Below are 19170 nucleotides of genomic sequence, written 5' to 3'. Positions count from 1 at the left end.
GTAAACTTTTAATGTCAAGTGTGCTCCACTCCTATGGGACAATTTCCCAACTTTGTGTTTGGTGCTCGGATCTGTGACAAGAACCAATACCTACCTCCATCTAAAGTGCATTTCATTTTAATTTATGTCTCTTTAAGATTATTTCCCAGTCGGGTTTTAAATGCTGTCTGTGTCCCCATAGAGATATCTCAACTCTTCATGTTCTCTCTGACACCAGCCACCTTGACAGGAAATTACTCTACTAGAAAATGTGCTTTTATTGATACTTGTTTCCCCATTAGGGCTTCACTCTCATTTCCTGTTCTGTCAGGCACCCATCAAACAAGAAGTAGAAAGAATTTTGTAGTATAGCCTACCGCTAATATTAGCATTCAAATTTACCCAACTGAGTTGAAAGTCTAGAAATGATGCATACACTTCCAAACAAAGCCAAGGACATTTATCCAGCATAATTTCCATTCCTACATGCCTGCCTGAGGCTATTATAAATTTTCTTCTTTCTGATTTTAACAGAAAAAATGAAAAACAAATCCCACCCATGGAAATGGAGCATGGATACATTTTAAGCCAACTTCGAGCTACTTCTTTTAAAAATATTCTCTAAACCCCCTAAAAAGGCGCTGGCTGTGTCAGGACCTGGATCACCTGCTGGTGGCACTGTGCTTTCCAGAGCAGAACGATGTAGCTTAAACCTGATCTTGCTTATACCCTGAACCCTGCTGCCTTGTACCTGCTCTGCTTTGTTCCTGATCCTAGTTTTGGCTCCCCCTCGGATCTGCTCCCTGCTTCTCCATTGAGCTGGAGGGCTGAACTTCCAACAAACTTTTTTATTGAAGCTCCATATGAAAAGAGGTTTACAGATGGAGCAGGGGACAAAAAGGTAGACGCGTTTCATGCAAATGTACGGGTCTACCTTTCTGTCCCCTGCTCCATCTGTTAACCACACCCAAGAATGGCACCCTGCACTTTTAATGTATTGATGCATCATCTAGGACAGCACTGGCATCATTTATCAAGGACTACCCAACACTGGAAGAAGACCAAAGAGGAAAACAACCCAGTCAGCATTTGACTGGTCTAAATACAGTAGAAAAGGGTAAGGTGAAGAAAACAAAAAGCATAAAATACCACTGGGGGCCTTAAGTGGGAAGGGGCATGGGGGGGAGAGACACAAAACTAAAAAGACTTCGGACAAACATTGTCATGTTTTCTACATTTTGTTTAATGGTTTAGGTGCCCTTTAACTAAAGACGGAGCATCCCCATTGTTTGTGTAATTCTTCTCAGATGTGTATACTTGTTATATATGATATACTGTAATGTAAAAAGTGGCAAAGGAATACCTAGAAATCATTTTCTATGAAGTGGAAGTTTTGAATGTCATTTATATTTTTATAAATTCACAAATACAAAAATATAAAATAGTTTATGTATCCTGCATCTAGAAAGCCAAGTTAAAAAAACCACTGCAACTTTAAAAGGCATGTGCTTACTTTCAGTCCCAGAAGTGCTCCTGATTCCTTGGGCATACTTGTTCTCTTATTTAGAATAACACGTCCAATTAAACGATCACCCTCCTTTGAAGGCTGCCAGGTTACAGGATGCTGAATAAGATGATTAAATACAAACACAGAATGTAGTTGGTATTCTTTTCTTTGTTTCAACAGTCAATTCAATGAGCATTTTATCTTATAGTGACACATTATGCTGAGCCAAATGGTTCAGAAAGCAAAGATTTTAGTGTATTAATGGAAATCTACATTTATTTGTTATTACAAACAGAACCGACACATGTATTATGGTCCTTTTTCATATCTCAATTTTATGAATCACAATATCATGGCATAAAATAATAAATCTGTCACTTTTTAATGCAGTATAAACATTAATGCCCCCACCCCCCTCTAACCCCTATGCTAACTACCCTGTAAAAGGAAGACACTTATACTTACCTATTCTGAGCACGCTCCAGTCCAGTCATGTTATCTCCCAGTGGCTGACTTCAGGGGAGAGGAAAGATGAGCAACAAGGACTGGAATGCCGGAGTGGTGACGTCACCCATAGGCTTACTATGGGCTACCTGTGTTGGCTGTCATTCCTCTCCGCTGAAGCCGCCGCTGGGGGCCGATTACATAACCTGAAAATACACAAGTATAAACAACTCCTTTCTGTTGGGTAGCTAGTATGGGTTATACAAGGGGAGTGGGAGTAGTTTTAAGCTTAGTTAGCTTAATCCTGGAATTCCACTTTATTTATCCTTTTTTTCATTAAATATATTGTTGCCCGAGTCAGGTTAAAAGGTTGCCTGGACAGATCTCTCATCTCCCGTTATTACTGTTAGGAGATGTGTGTATGATTGGCCATCTGTACTATTCTCGCTTCTAGTGACATAAGCCAGCAGGTAGGAACTGATTCCAGTGACTGACAAGCAACAAAGGTTGTGTGAATGCAAGATTCAGGGAACTGGCTGACAAAAGCAAAAAAGCCCTGATGATGTTTTTTAACTTTCATCATTGCCACTATTTTTAAATATTTCCTGGATACCTATTTTAGATAAAACTTTACAAGCAAGTTATACCAGAAGTATATATATTCGCTCCTTTTGATTTTTTTTACTATGGTTTGGTACAGATTGCTTTTTGTATCTGCACAATGAAGCACTGGGGCCAACAGTATAAATTCCAATTGAAACACTACCTGCATGGAATTTGCATGTTCTCCCTGTGTGTTCATGGGTTTCCTCCCAGACTCAAAAGACGTCTAAAGCCCCGTACACACGTACCGATTGTCGGCCGTAAATATTCGGCCGCCGAACGATCGGCCGATTGTAGGCTTGTTAGTATGATGCTTCCGACAGCCGACAGCGCATTTTCGGCCGAACAGAATCTGTCCTGCAGACTTTAAAATATTTGTTGGCCGTCACCAGAACGGCCGATTGTTCCCCAGTTAGTACAGATTTCGGCCAACAGACAGCAGATTAGCAAGACTGGGCATGCTCAGAAAAGAAAAAAGACAAGGAAAGTTATCCCTCACATGACATCACTTCTGCAGTCGGCTGTCGTTGGCCGACAAAATTCGTGTGCAGTCTTTTGCAGTTTTCAACAGACACGACAGCCCTGGACAAAAGACGGCCGATCGTTCGGCCGACGATCAGTACGTGTGTACGGGGCTTTAGTATATTAATTGTCTCCTGCCTAATTTATTTGTGTATGCTTGTTTGTGAGGTAGGGACCTTATATTATAAGCTCATTGGGGACAAGGACTAATGTTAAGCACCATGCATTTTGTCTGCACTATATAAATAGCTGTATGAAATATAACAAAGTTTCTTTTATTTAAAACGCGAAAAAACTGTTTACACTTTACTTCAAAGCTTTAGCTAATATACAAAGCAGAGTATACTTCTGCAACCAAAACTAACACTGCCATATGCCAATTAGAGGAATCCCTGACATGATAATTCTGTGTAATTCATGTTATTGCACAAGATGGACTTTCAGATTGATTAGGCTCCAATCTGAATTGCATTATGTGTGCAGCAGGATAACAAGCAGATTGGTGCATAGAATTGGCCACAAAGAATTTCCAGTCATACTGATAGTGGCATTTAATACCAATACAAGTATTCCACAATGGTTATTTCAGGAAAAAATATGCTTACTTTTAGTTGATATGTTGCTTTGAATTCATGGAAGTAACTATCAATTTCCTTAAAGTAATTATAAAGTCTCATTTTTTTTTTTTCTTTAAAAATAACAAACATAGTATACTCAACAGTGATCAGAGCATAGAAAAAAATGATTCAGTCGCAAAGATTGCATGAGGACACAAGGCCATACAATGTGATTGGAGGAGAAGCGTTTTAACCTCAGGCTACGCAGGGGGTACTTTACTGTTAGGGCTAAAAGACTGTGGAATTCTCTACCAGAAACAGTAGTAACTGCGGGAAGTATGGCTACTTTTAAAAGACTCTTGGCCACACATTTCAAGGATAAAAACATTCAGGGGTATAGGAAATGATTAACACCTACACAAGTTGAACTGGATGGGCTATTGTCTTTATTCAACCTCAACTACTATGTAACTATGTAACTATGTAGTATACTTACCTGCTCTGTGCAGTGATTTTGCATAGAGCAGCCTGGATCCTCCTCTTCTCGGGTCCCTCTTTGGCTCTCTTGGTTCCTCCTACATGTTGAGTGCCCCCACAGCAAGCAGCTTGCTATGGGTGCACCTGAGCTGAGCCGCAGCTCTGTGTGTTCATTCAGACACTGAGCCGTGGTTCGGCCCCGTCCCCTCTCTCTCCTGATTGGCTGACTTTGATTGACACCAGAAGGAGCAAATAGCGCTGCTGCTGTGTGTCAGCCAATCAGGAGTACCGGATAGCCGAAGGAGTCGTGCACAGCGCTGGATAAGGATGGGGCTCAGGTAAGTATTAGAGGGGCTGAGGGGGCTAATACACACAGAAGGTTTTTTTATCTTAATGAATAGAATGCATTAAGATAAGAAACCTTCTGACTTTACAACCACTTTAAGAGAAAGTTGTGTGAAACTTTGAGTCAAATGTATTGGTCTCTATCTAAAAATCTAGCTGCCTGCTTGTAATAAATGATACGTGTGCTTATCCTTCTCAGGGTCTTACTCCACTTCCCCAGGGTTTTCATAATATAGCATACATATAGTATCAAAAACTCAGGTCCTTGACATTCTTTTTTGTGCAGCTTGTCCAAGGAGGCACAGCAACTCTCAAAATCTGCTTGCTTCTGCACCTAATCCCAGTGCACGGACCTGCACTCAACTTTAATGAAAAGCCCATACTCAGCGTATGAAGACTTTGATACGTTTTCCCCATTAAATTACATTTTCAACTATATTGGTGCAAATTGTAAAGAAACAAGTTATCTATATTATGTTTTTCTTTTCTTACCGAGCCAAGGGGAGATGTGTCTCTAGTGTGCCATGTAGCAGGGTCCAACCAGTAATAATCCAAGTCACCTATAAAAAGTTCAAACATTGGAACATGAAAGCAGCTATTTATGTAGGAACAGTTAGCAAAGCATCATTATCAGTTATGTGAGTGAATATTTATGATTTTCCAGGAAGAAATCCATTTATATTAGGTCTTTACCTGAAAGGAGGAAGTATGATTTAAAGCAATATGTACGTGCAGACCTTATATTATATTTAAAGGCTATTCATTCAATAGAGATCTAATAAAAACACATCTTCAGGGATGACTTTACTAAATAAGTAAATAAGTAAAAAGGCCCATATTTTTGCTTTTTTTTTTTTTTTTTTTACTTTCCCTTGCAAGTGATAGGCTATGCAAACAGAACATTTAACTTTAAGCTCATTTAACTTTTAATTTCAGGCTGGCTTCACACTTATGCAAATTGGATGCGGCTTTCAATGGAGTAGGTTCACACAACTCTGGGGCAGCTGCAGTCCGCACTGAAAAGGGGTCCTGTGCGGCTTCTGGCCTGTTTCAGTTCCAGATTCAGGCAAAAATTCAGACCTGATTCGCACTTGAAATGAAGAAGAGGGACACACTGGACCCCATGCTGTGAGCTGCAGCCGCAGCCGCAGCCGCAGCTATTGTGAACCCAGCCTTAGTAAACCAACTTTTTAAGATCCCAGGTAATGGTGCAATAAAACTTGAGTCCCAACATAAAAAAGGAGTACCTTTGCCTTGGGAAATCTATTAAACTGGCAAAAGATATTTAGCAAGATACTAGTGGTTTGAGTTCTTGCACATTGTTCACATACTATCAAGGCACGGTAAATTGAGCAGTGAGAGCTCGCAGGTTGTACCCTAGACACCACACCCCAGGTGTGGCCAGTGTTATATATTTTGGTTTTAGGTGAACCTGTGCTTTGCTCAAGGAGGCACAACAGCAGGTTCGGTTTAATGCCATTTACTATAGCTGTTTCAGTCCTTCGCACCACATTTCGACTTTTGTGACTTTGAGCTTACATAGGGCTGAGGGCTTTCTTGCTGCTTTCATATTGCAGCATTTGTGCCAGAGTCGCTAATCACCAAAGCTGGCATGTAAAAAAGACAAAGTGAGTAACATGCTCCACCATATCTGAAAGTAAAAAGCATGTCCTTTTGATTCCCAAGGAAAATGTGGTGGGGAAGCAAAGGAAAGGTAAGAAGTAACAGCTATGGAGCTGGCATTAAAGTGAACCTGTTGCTTTACCCTGCATGACCAAAACACAGTTTCACTTTAAGCCCACACTATCAGATTTATATTTACCTCTGTTGAAAGGCTAGTAGACACCATCCATACAACAATAAACAGTACATTTTTGGAATGACTTATTTTTAGCACAGTTCTCATTGCACATCTGCCAACACCACTTACTTACATATGCTGTTAGTATTGGCACCCATTGGTAAAACTAGTTTTCTATACACCAGTATTTTGATGTTGCATACAAACTGTGCTTCCCTGGTTTTGTTCAGGCAGACTGGTAAAAGAAGACCTTAACATACGCTTCTATCATCTCTGAGAAATTTTGAGTGAAACAGAGATGCTTTTGCCAAGAATTGGTACCTAAAACTTTTGTAACTCCAAATTCCAAAATAACATAAAAACACATACAGTATGCATTTTGTGCATTCATTCTAAATTGCTACACACAAGGGGGGGGGGGATAATTATTCGATCCCCTTCGGATTTTGTAAGTTTGACCACTTATAGAGAAATGAATAAATTTTGTGTAGGATTAAGGTCTGACAAGAAACCTTAAGGATTTAGAGAAGATCTATAAAAAAGTAGACCAAAATCCTTCCTAAAATGTGTGCAAACCTGGTCTCTAACTACAAGAAACATCTTACCTCTGTGCTTTTCCCCACCAAGTACAAAGTCATGTTTTGCTTGGGGATTAAATACTTATTTTACTCACTCACTGAACTGCAACTCAGTTAATAATATTTGTATTATGTGTTTTTTTCTGGATTTTTGATTGATATTCTGTCTCTATCATTTAAAATACATCTATGATAAAAATTACAGACCCTTCATTTCTTTGTAAGTGGGCAAACTTACAAAATCTGCAGAGGATCAAATAATGATCTTCCCCACTGTATGTTTTAAAAACTGCTGCTAAAATGATCCCATTATATTATGTTTTACCGTATATATATACTGTATATTTCTATTTTTAGAGGAGGAGATGGTTGGTCTGTATAAGAGATGCACCGAAATTTCAGCGGCCAAAAATTGCATTTTGCTGATAAGCGGAAAAGGTGCCAATAATGGCACTGAAAACGCACATGATTTTGCGTCGATTCTAACTGCAATTTTTCCAGGAATTTACTGTGTCTATGGTTTGTTTTTCATAGGCCATGTGGCTCAAAAACTGCATCAAAAACATACAAGGGTGCGTCATTGATGTGTTTGTGCTGCGTTTTCAATGCATTTCAATGAGTAGGTGGATTTTTTTTAACTGACCAAAAATGCAGCAAGCAGGACATACATAGGATTTAAAGGGATACACTTTTCTTGGCTGCCAATAATGGCCAACAATAATCTCATATTCATTTAAATTCATGATATTAATTGTAAAGTCGAATATAAGACGAATATTTATAAAAATATATACATATTTTAAAAACTGTCATTTTCAGTTTCAGTTTTTGGCCAAGTGCATCTTGCATTTTCGGTTTCGGTACCAAAATTTCCATTCGGCGCACCTCCAGTCAGTATGCTTGTATCCTACTCATGGCTTAAAATCTACATACACATGATATTAAAAATATGTTCCAGGGATGAAGTCAAGAACTGAAAAGCGCAATCATGACACGTAAAGCATATTAACTAATGGAGAGTAATCTGATTTCTGTTTGCTAAAATCAGATCACTAGCAGATAAAATGTGATTGGTTAATGTGGTTATTGCACGCTGAAACTTGCTGTTTATTAAATAAACCCAATCAATTGTTATTTATTGTAGCAATGAGACAATAGTTGTATCTTTACATCCCACCCCATGATTAACCAAAATGCTTATTTATATGTAATACATATATACTGTATGTATAGATTAAGTAATGCAAAGCACTAGAAATATCTAAGGAAAAATTACACAATGACAACAAATACATTTTGTTTTACAGTTTAAATGATTATGTGTGGCCTTTAGATTCAGCATAGATTTAAACCGGCTTATAGCTGTCTGTAATGGCCTGTAAGTATTGCTAGGAATATATTGCTTTACTTAAGGGAGAGGAAGATAATACAATAATTCTGCACCCAGAGTGTGGAAGCATTAAGCTGTCTACGTGTTATGATACTCCTTATAGACTTTTCATACAATTGATTTTCATTTACTGTAACTTGAAACTAAAAACCAACATATTCATGCAAATAGTTCTGTTAACCACAGACTTCTTTCCAAACCCTGTCCAAGGCAAGCTATCTTCTACATTAAATCACACAGTGCAGAAACAGACACTCATTGCTTTACAATAGGCTCTTAAAATGTACTAACCACAGCATGACTGAAGGGGCACAGGACACTCCAACTGTCTTCTGCCAAACACAGCAGCTAAAAATAACCCAGACAATCTGCATGAATTTTATTCCACTGAATACCATCACTACGTTAAAAAAAAGGCAATGGTATACATTTCCAGTATAAGCAACAGCAAAGATGAATCCTTCCCAACATGCACATACAGCCTAAAATGAATTGCATTACATTGCTTGCTTAAAGCCCTGTTGATAAAGTTAACATAGCTTGAAAACTACTATAATAAGCAAATCTATACAGAGAATCTGAAATCCTAAAACCATTATTAGCCAGGCAAATCACATATTAATAGACTATAAATATAAACATGCAAAAATCCATAGTGAGATGCACATGTGGAGTACATGCTATTGAACCGAGAACGTCTGCAGCATTCTTCCAGTGAAAACCTGTCCTATCTGCAGTACCAGAATGGTTACCTGTCCCTGTGTGCAATGTCTGGAGCAGAAACTGGACAAGCCCTGAGAACATAGCACAAGCATCAGTGAGCTCATAAACAGCTGACAATAATGTAGCTGGTGATAGTCGTGTTGGGTGTCAAAGCTGCCAAATAACAAAAAAGATCTACAGATGTGCTTGAATAAAATCAGCAGCGGCAGCTCCGTTTAAGGTCTGAGCCAAAATACTCTGCAATGTCCAACATCCCACAGCACTGAGGCCGGAGCTGCCATATACAGTGTGCTGCTGTCATCAAAACAAATCTCTGCAGTGGATTGACCTCATTGATTACTACATTAATCAATAGCTACTCAGTGCAATACTAACTAGATTTCAGTTTCTGCCGCGACAGCAGGCCTGATGAGTTTAGAATTAACAGTCTTGTGAAAAAAGAGATGCAAGTGCCGGTCATATGTAGACTGTGGCATGAAATAAATTTTGCACCCCGTAAAAAGTGTCCTGAAGGGAACTGTGCACATGCTCAGGAACTGCAAAATATCAATAGCATTGCTACAGCCATCATTCCTGTTTAACAGGTTATCCTGGTTGCCTTTTCATGGAATCAAATTAACCAGAGTATTATAGGACTTTACATTTCGATCACTAAAAGCAATGGAGCAAACAGTAATGGTTCCCTAAAAGCAGTGGTATTCAATTTATAGCTTAGCTCCATGGTCCAAGGATAGAAGAGAAAGATGTACCCTTTAAAAAGTTAAGGTGGCTTCCTGTGTCCCAATAGAGTCCACTGGCTGTGCAAGAAGCACACACACAGACGTGATATAGGCAGAAAGAACATCACATATGGGTTTAGTCTCAAGACAATGACCAAGCTGTAACCAACAACAACTCCAAGTCACTGGTTCTGATCAGGATCCACAAGGCAGTGTCCCAATAATGTGACCACTGTGAGAGACAAACAAAGTGCTCAGGATAGAGAACCCATGCCACCTTCCAGGCATTAAACTGAAACTAAATTCTCTCAATCAAAAGTAAAGAATATGTTACCCCAGCATTTCATATTCCTGATATGTGTCTGTTGTACCATGTAGTTGTGTTAAAAAGTGTCCTCTTCATGTTGTATTTATTTCTTTGGCTGAAAAGCCTAGTGATCTTTCCAGCCCCCCTTCTTTCCTATTTCAACTGATCACGCTAGGCATAGAAGCTCCATCCATCACAGCGTTTCAGGTTTCTGGCTGTACTGGAAGCACAGACTGCTTGTCCTCTAATGGTCAAGACTTGTGTGCTGACATGCCCTCTTGCACAGCCATTCACTGGGAATATTAGTATACTGCTGTTTCTCCACCCCCAGCTCTCTAAGCCCCCTATGCAGCTGGGAACAGAGGTTATGTGATTACTTACTGTATAAAAAAAAAGGAAAAAGGAAGGTATAATTTTTTTTTATATCTGTACTCAAATGTTTTACCTTTCATTTTTATTTTAAGCTGAATTCGTTGTTTTAAAAGGTAGTAAACACTGCCTGGTCACTTTTACCTACAGGCAGCTACAATTTAAATTAATTTGTAAAAATATCAATACCTGTGTTCTGTATCAACGGTGTGCTTGTTTTTTGTACAATGTTGAGGTTTCATAGTTGGTAAGGTTGAAAAAGGACATTGGTCCATTCAGTTCAACCTGTGTACTTGGTTTTTGTGTGTTCATGTCAATAATCATTTCCCATATCCCTGTATATTGTGTGTAAGATGCATGCTAAGAATCTTTGAAAACTATCAATACTTCCTGCTGACACCACCAATTGTGGAAACGAGTTCCCCATTCTTAGCGCCCTGACAGTGAAAAACCCCCTACCCAGCTTAAAGCGGAGTTCCACCCTAAATGTATACTTACCTCCATCTTCTCGCTCCCGGTCACCTGAAAAACAAATGGATAATCACAATTTTTTTTTTTTTTTTACTTACCTTGTAGAGAAAATATACTTACCTTACTTCCTTCTTCCTCCCCTCGGCGGCCACGGCGATTCGTCACTTCCTGGCGTTTGCAATGATTCCTGGGAGCTGAACGTCATCGCTCCCAGGAATCAATGCGCCTGCACCGGCCCCGACGTCAGTTCCGGTGCGCGCGCGTCATTCCCTTCTAAACAGCTCCTGGGCATGCCCAGAAGCTGTGGAGGGATGACGCGCGTGCATCGGAAGTGACGGCGGGGCCGGTGCAGTGCATCGTGGGACCGAAGAAGAAGGAAGAGGACACAGAAGAGGATCGCGCTGGCTTCAAGCTGCCCACACCTGAGATGGCAGCGCTGGAGAATACTTTTTCAAGGTAAGTATTTCTCCTAAAAGGTAAGTGCAACCCGGGACAGATCAGAGGCTAGCCATTGTGGAATGTACTAGCCCTGACTGTCCCAGGGGTATTTTTATTAAAAAAAGTATCCCCTGGGTGGAACTCCGCTTTAAGATTAAACCACTTCTCAATCTCATTGAGTGTCCCCATGTCTTTTTTCCTACCTATGCTGGAATCACCATCGAGATATTTTTATTGCTATCATTACTCCTCTCAGGCATCTCTTCTTCAGGGACAATACATTTAGTGCTTGTAGTCGTTCCTCGTAAGTGAGCTCCTCCAGTCCCCTTATTCATTTTGTAGCCCATCCCTGGACTCTCTCCAGCTCCGGCACATCCTTCCTGAGTATTGGTGACCAGAACTGGACAGAAAAATCCAGATGTGGTCAAAGTAGAGTTTTTTAAAGTAGCAGGATTACCGTTTAATATCTGGAGTAAGTTCCTTTTGTAATGCATGCCAATAATCTGCTAGGTTTGCTTGCGGCTTGACATTGCATGCTTTTGCACAAGTTGAGGGTTGGGGGGGGCATATGAATTTTCAGATGTAAAAATAACTTCAGTTTACTATTATAAAAATGCTTTGATGATTAGCAGTATGGTACATGCAGAGACCTCCTAGCCAGCTGCCTTTAATTTCCCTGGGCTTCTCAAATCCACTCACACTAATCTCTGTCACATGATGACATGGCATGAGAAGGCTACTTCTAAATCTAATTTTCTAGGTTTTTTCTTTAATATTACTAAGAGCTACAAAAGATCAGCTTGAGGTAAATAATGTATTAAATGTGAATTCATTTTTAAAATTGTTTCTATGTATAATCTATAAATAAATACATGGGGATAGCCAAAATTGCCCAGTTTATATGCAGGCTCTGTTTTCTGATTTGCAGTGTTACTGTGCTTTACTGCTTTGTGCAATATGCAAGTCTATGAGGCAGCTCCCTGTCCTTGGAATCATTTTATCTCAGAAGCTAGTAGCCTGTTCCCACCATCCACATGCACATATATGCGTTCGCTGGATAGGTGGGCTTTAGTGCCAAGTGTCTGAATTTATATGGGACTATGGGGAACAATTTTTTATCAGCACAGTAACTATGCTGTCAGGGGCAGCTCCTAATGTATATTTGTGATCGAGAGCTTCTGATTATGTGACCACTGTGACAGCCAATCACAGCAGTCACAAGAGCAGAAAGCCCACCTCCACCTCCTGACCTCTTAAAGGGTCATGGGCGGTGGTGGCAAGGGGTTAAACAGCTAGATTTAATAACCATAGTAGCTAATCCAATCTTTACCTAATAGTTTATATACAAATTTTGCATTAATGCTTTTATTGAAAATCAACATCAATTAAACAAAATTTCCAGTAAGCCAGAGTATCCAGATCAAACAAACCATGCAGCCAGCAAAATAAATATAATAAAGGAAAAAACAGATAACAGTGCATCTTCTCTATCACATAGTCCAAAGCAATCCTCAAATTGAATCATAAAAAAGGCAAATACAAGTCTCATAAATATTGTAATATAAGGCCAAAGACATGCAGTCAAAAGCAATAAGAGTGGTAAAAATATACAGTGAGGGAAAAAAGTATTTGATCCCCTGCTGATTTTGTATGCTTGCCCACTGACAAAGAAATGATCAGTCTATAATTTTAATGGTAGGTTTATTTTAACAGTAAAAGACAGAATAACAAAAAAAAAAAAAACAGAAAAATGCATTTCAAAAAAGTTATAAACTGATTTGCATACTGAGTGAAATAAGTATTTGACCCCTTTTCAAAACATGACTTAGTACTTGGTGGCAAAACCCTTGTTGGCAATCACAGAGGTGAGATGTTTCTTGTAGTTGGCCACCAGGTTTGTACACATCGCAGTAAGGATTTTTTCCCACTCCACTTTGCAGATCCTCTCCAAGTCTTTATGGTTTCGAGGCTGATGTTTGGTAACTCGAACCTTCAACTCCCTCCACATATTATCTATGGGATTAAGATCTGGAGACTGGCTAGGCCACTCCAGAACCTTAATGTGCTTCTTCTTGAGCCACTCCTTTGTTGCCTTTGCTGTGTATTTTGGGTCATTGTCATGCTGAATTGCTCATCCACAACCCCTTTTCAATGCCCTGGCTGAGGGAAGGAGGTTACATGGCCCTGTTCATCGTCACTTTGATGCGGTGAGGTTGTCCTGTCCCCTTAGCAGAAAAGCACCCCCAAGGCATAATGTTTCCACCTCCATGTTTGAAGGTGGGGTGGTGTTCTTGGGGTCATAGGCAGTATTCCTCCTCCTCCAAACATGGCAAGTTGAGTTGATGCCAAAGAGCTTCATTTTGGTCTCATCTGATCACAACATTTTCACCCAGTTCTCCTCTGAATTATTCAGATGTTCATTAGCAAACTTCAGACGGGCCTGTACATGTGCTTTCTTGAGCAGAGGGACATTGCAGGCGCTGCAGGATTTCAGTCCTTCACGTTGTAGTGTGTTACCAATTGTTTTCTTGGTCCCAGCTACCTTGACTATGGTCCCAGCTACCTTGAGATCATTGACAAGATTCTCCCATGTAGTTCTGTGCAGATTCCTCACCGTTCTCATGATCATTGAAACTCCACAAGGTGAGATCTTGCATGGAGCCCCAGACCGAGGGAGATTGACAGTTATTTTGTGTTTCTTCCATTTGCGAATAATCGCTCCAACTGTTGTCCCCCTCTCACCAAGCTGTTGGTGATGGTTGTGTAGCCCATTCCAGCCTTGTGTAGTTCTACAATCTTGTACCTGACATCCCTGGACAGCTCTTTGGTCTTGGCCATGGTGGAGAGATTAGAATCTGATTGATTGATTGCTTCTGTGGACAGGTGTCTTTTATACAGGTAACAAGCTGAGATTAGGAGATTAGTGAGAGCTCCTAATCTCAGCTCGTTACCTGTATAGAAGAGACCTGAAAGACAGAAATCTTGCTGCTTGATAGGGGATCAAACACTTATTTCACTCAATAAAATAGAAATCAATATATAACTATTTTTAAATGCTTTTTTTCTAAATATTTTTGTTGTTATTCTGTCTCTCATTGTTAAAATAAACCTACCATTAAAGATAATTACTTTGTCAGTGGGCAAATGTACAAAATCAGCAGGAGATCAAATAATTTTTTCCCTCACTGTATGCAAAGACAATATGTGTGGATATTACTAAACACAGAGTCTGAGGCAGTTGAAGTCATGTAACCATATCCAGTGGGATAAGTACACATCAGTAACAGAACATCTCTAGTAGAAGGACCAGTAATTCCACTTCCTATTAAAGATCAGTATAATTTTACAAATAGTGTGGTGAACCTTTCCCATGATCTTAATAGACTTCTTGCAATCTAAGACCTATGACCAGGGGCTGAGAAAAAGACCTGTGGCCAGGGGTGGAGGAAGTGCTCCAATTAAGGGCTATAACCCCTTAAACCCTTAAAACTGTGTAAGAGTCATTTACATTGCAGGGGTACATCTGAAATTGGAGCAAACAATAGGCACATTGGTAAAGTCAGAGAGAATGGTAGACTTGAAAAATGGGCTGTTTTAGTGGCAACTTGTTGCCACAGCGAGCACAATTTTTGCAGCTCCAAAAAAATGGGTAAAGGGACCATGTTCCTGGCAACTGAGCAAACAGGTCGCAGGGACAGTAATGTTATATTGAATACATTTTGGAGGGTGTTTATGTTCCATCCAGTATACAATTTAATTGCAGTTTCCCTAACTGTGATGGGATGGGTGCATTTATAGAGATTAGATAATATATCCAGGCAGTATTGAGAGGAAAAAATCAAGTCCTATCTCAGTTTGCATAGAAAGGGTTTAGTCGGGAAGAGAAGGGGTATTAAGATATTGATATAAAGAAGTGATAATACCTCTGTACCTGAGGGAAAAAGGAAAATGTGCTCAAAATGAGTGTTGGAATGGTACCAACCTATACCGGATACAATAGTAGTGTCTAATTTGTTGTACATAATTTGTACATAAATCCATTAAGAATTATCAGGCTGAGCGCCCTATAGTAATTGAGCAAAAGAATAATGGTAACAATGGTTAATGGTAAGTGACTGCAAGCTATTCATCTGGAGAAATACCTCCTATTGGAGAAGGCTACAGGAAATGGAGGGTCTCCTAAAAAGGAAGCAAACTGGGAAGTTCAAAAGGATAGTTTATATTTGGCTTGATTGAGGGACCACAGGTAAAGAGATGAGCCCTCTACAATATTTAAAGAAAATATATCTTTAGCCAGAATAGCATCAGACCAAAGAATATCTGGACGATATTAAGGGCAACAAGAAGATGTTTCAAATTAAAGCCAGGGAATATTCTAAATAGGAGCTTGTCATTATGCCAATTGTGTCAGTCTGGCTGCCAGATAATAATGGCATATGTTAGGTACTCCTAAGCCACAACATAATTTAGGTCTGCACAACAACCTTCTACCAAACCTGGGTTGCTTCTTTTGCCAGATAAACTTATTGAGCAACGACAGTATATTTTCAAATGTAGATTCAATGATGTAAAATGGTGGCGCCTTTAAAAATAACAAAAGTTCCGATATATTGAACATCTTGATTGCCAAAATGTTGCCTAAAAACAATAAATGTGAGGACAACAGTTTTAATAGATTCTTGAAGTGTGAGTACACCTTGGGCTAATTGACATGACATAATGAGTGGAAAGATGGAGTAAGTTGAATCCCAAGACAACATAATGTTCTGTCGCACCAAGAAAATTTAAAACGAGAGTGGATAGTCGTGGATGTGTAAATAAGTAAATTGCTCAGCTTAGCCACCCACTTTGACAAGTTGACCCCAGAGACTGAAAGATCATGGAATGTTGTTAACGTGGTGAAAAGATTAGGAAAGGAGATCCCTGGATCCATAAGAATTACTGTAACAGTACATCATCTGGGGGGTTTCTCCTTTTGGTTAAATGTGAAAGGGTAACTCTTTTCCGCTTTTTTTATTGTCTCCACTGGGGAGATTCACCCTCGCTATTAATTATATTAACCAATAACCATTGTCTTTGATACAGAAAATATTTAGAAAGCCAACACTTTTAAGTTGTTGTCACATGAGCAAGAAGGAGGGGAAGCTTCCAATGTGAAAATCTTTTATGGGGACAGCTGTCTAAGGCTCACTACACACATTACAATCTGAATGTACGTTGTACAATCTCCTTTAGATCTACCAAAAACTGTTCACTGTAGTGCAAGGGCAGGCCTAATTGGTCATAAATTGATTGGCTAGTTCTGGAAGGCCCTTATGTTACATAGTTTTGATAAATCTAAAGTTGATTGTACAGGCATTATATAGTTAGATTGGATGTATGGTGACCCTCACAAACAGAAACAAAAACTGACAAGGGTCCTAACCATTTCCTGAAACTACAAAAAAAAATTGGGCTTCACTTTAACATTAGTTATCTTACACTGCTCAGCCCTGTGCTGTGCAACATGTACTGTATTTCAAGATGCGTTACACACTGTGCACTACAGTATACGCTCTGCTTTAAAATACCGTATATACTCCACATTTCTTGGCTGTAGATAACTGTACTGCATAACCTTCTTCTATACACTGTACTGTAGGTGAAACACACCAGATCTGTATCACCTATCATATTTATCATATATTGTATCATATACAAACAGATGTTTACATTATACACTCCAGAGTGCTCATCTGTATGTATGCTGATGTTCATTATATACACACAACAAAACCCACCCTCACTAACACACACACTTTCCAGCACTGCTCTTAGCGTCCCCCTCTCTCTTCTTCCTCCTGATGGTTCGGGTTGACGGCAGACCCTCAATGCCCTCAAGTACTATGCAGGGCTTTTGGACCTGCATATTACTTGACGATATCAGATTGCCTGCAACTGCCAGAGCCCCTTTGGAAGATCCCGCAGGGCGCGATCACATAGCATGGAGGGAGCTTGTGGGAGAGAGGGATTAGGTAAGTAAAAGTCCATTTTACTGGTACCCTATGCATAAACAAACATCTAAACTTTGCAGTGCAGGAAGAGCCCCAATGCAATGAAGGAGTTTTCTTTCCCACGGAGTTCAGCTTTACCTATACTGGTTCTCAACAAGTGGTATGTATATATTTCAATCCAGGGTGGGAAGTCCACTTCTTATAGGAAGTTCACCATGACAGTTTACAGTTTTGGCTAATCATAAATCATGTATGAAATGGATATCAGAAAGCATATTAGTATTTGAAGACATGAAGATTGCATAGAAAATTTATTTGCAGTGGTAGATGACACTAAAATAACCCAAGTCAATGCTTGACATTTGTGCCACAACAGAGGGGGTCTCAGTAAATATTAGCTTCTATAGTTGAATACACATTTTAATAAGCAACCAAAATTGCTCTAAATTATACTTTATAGAGCCAACATGTTCTCTAGCCTTCTGTAGGCATAATATGTTATATACTGGTTACAAAAGTATCATAATGATTAATCCTGTGTATACATTTACAGTGGTACTACATAATACATACAAGTAAATTAAATATATTTGATACACCATCCTTATATTAGCTAGATTTAAAATCAGGATGCTTATCTCTCCTAAGAAAACTTGATACAGTCCCACTGTTTAGATGTGTAAATGTGTGTAAGCTTAATCACATACAAGTTAATATTCACAATAGTACTTTATCAAAGTTTGCATTAACAGTTCTCAAAAGCAGCCCCTGCAAGAGGAAGACACTCCATGCAGACTTTGCTTACTAGAGATCACAAACAAAAATTTCCCAGCACACTTACCAGCTAGCTTGCAAAAAAAAAAAAATTGACCCCGTCTAATAATCCCGTTAAAAACAGAAGTTTTTGTTGCACACATTTGCAAATGTATGTGGAAGCTGCAGTGCCCCTGTCAAGGCTCCTCTGTATACAGTAGTCCTAACTCTTTATTTTTGAGAGTCTCCAAATTGGAGCATATATAGCAATGGCTAAATTAAGGGCAGGCTTGCCTGGAGAGTGCCCACTCCCCCTAAAGGCACAGGGACACATTGGACACCCAGCAAGAGCACAACAGTGGCTGAAGGTGTTCCCTGCTTACTAGAGGCTTCCTTCGCCAAACTCCCCAGAGGCTTCTAAGGAGCTGACAGATAAAGCTGGCCATATAATGCTCAAATGAAAGCTGTGGGTGGCCCTGCTCACACCACGCAGCACACCAAACTGTGTTTACAATAATCAAGGAAACTGGGTGGAAAAAGTCAGCAGAACAGTGGCTGCAGCCAATGAACTATAGCCACTGTTCAGGTATTCTGACAGTGTGGGCATCAGCTGTCAGAATACAATACAGTGAGAGATCAGCCAGCAGCGAGAGATTCGCCTATCCATAATGTTCAGTGTGGATGGGCGAATCTATAGATTTCTCATGTTCAGTCCAGAATGTATGGCCACCATTTTTTTTACTTAACTTTAACTTAATCAGCCTATACAGCAGTGCCCTGCAAGCAAAAGTGTGGTGGCTGTCAAAGTTTACATAAGAAGACCTCTGGATCAGAGTATTAGAAATAGGTTTAAATGCTCACAATTACAGAAGAGCCCTGAGGCCATCCTAAACGTTATTAACCACTTCTGGAACAAAAGAATTTGCCCCCTTAATGACCAGGCCATTTTTTGCAATTCGGCAGTGCGTTATTTTAACTGACAATTGCGCGGTCGTGCAACGCTGCATCCAAATAAAAATGATGTCCTTTTTTTACCACAACTAGAGCTTTCTTTTGGTGGTATTTCATCACCTGTGCAATTTTTATTTTTTGCGCTATAAACAAAAAAGTGCGACAATTCTGAAAAAAAAAAATTCACTTTCTGTTATATAACATCCCCCCCAAAAAAAGGTAAAAATCAAAATTTTTTAACAT

At 39.5% G+C, this 19170-nt stretch overlaps 1 protein-coding gene across 20 annotated transcripts in view; it reads right to left on the bottom strand.

Moving 5' to 3' along the window:
• RIMS1 (regulating synaptic membrane exocytosis 1) overlaps positions 1 to 19170 on the bottom strand; it is a 625149-nt gene that overhangs the window by 388260 nt on the left and 217719 nt on the right. For all 20 annotated transcript variants that reach the window (XM_082249043.1, XM_082249059.1, XM_082249050.1 and 17 more), the window contains 2 exons: positions 4927 to 4994; positions 1493 to 1603 (listed from right to left, as the gene is read on the bottom strand). In XM_082249043.1, the coding sequence (XP_082105169.1) occupies positions 1493 to 1603; positions 4927 to 4994 (179 nt within the window). The remainder of the gene's footprint in view (positions 1 to 1492; positions 1604 to 4926; positions 4995 to 19170) is intronic.

This window comes from Pelophylax lessonae (genome assembly GCF_965119305.1).
Source record: "Pelophylax lessonae genome assembly, chromosome: 3".
In the NCBI taxonomy this organism is placed as follows: Eukaryota; Metazoa; Chordata; class Amphibia; order Anura; family Ranidae; genus Pelophylax; species Pelophylax lessonae.
The sequence above is the reverse complement of the archived record's forward strand: the minus strand, read 5'-3'. Positions and strand labels throughout refer to the sequence as shown.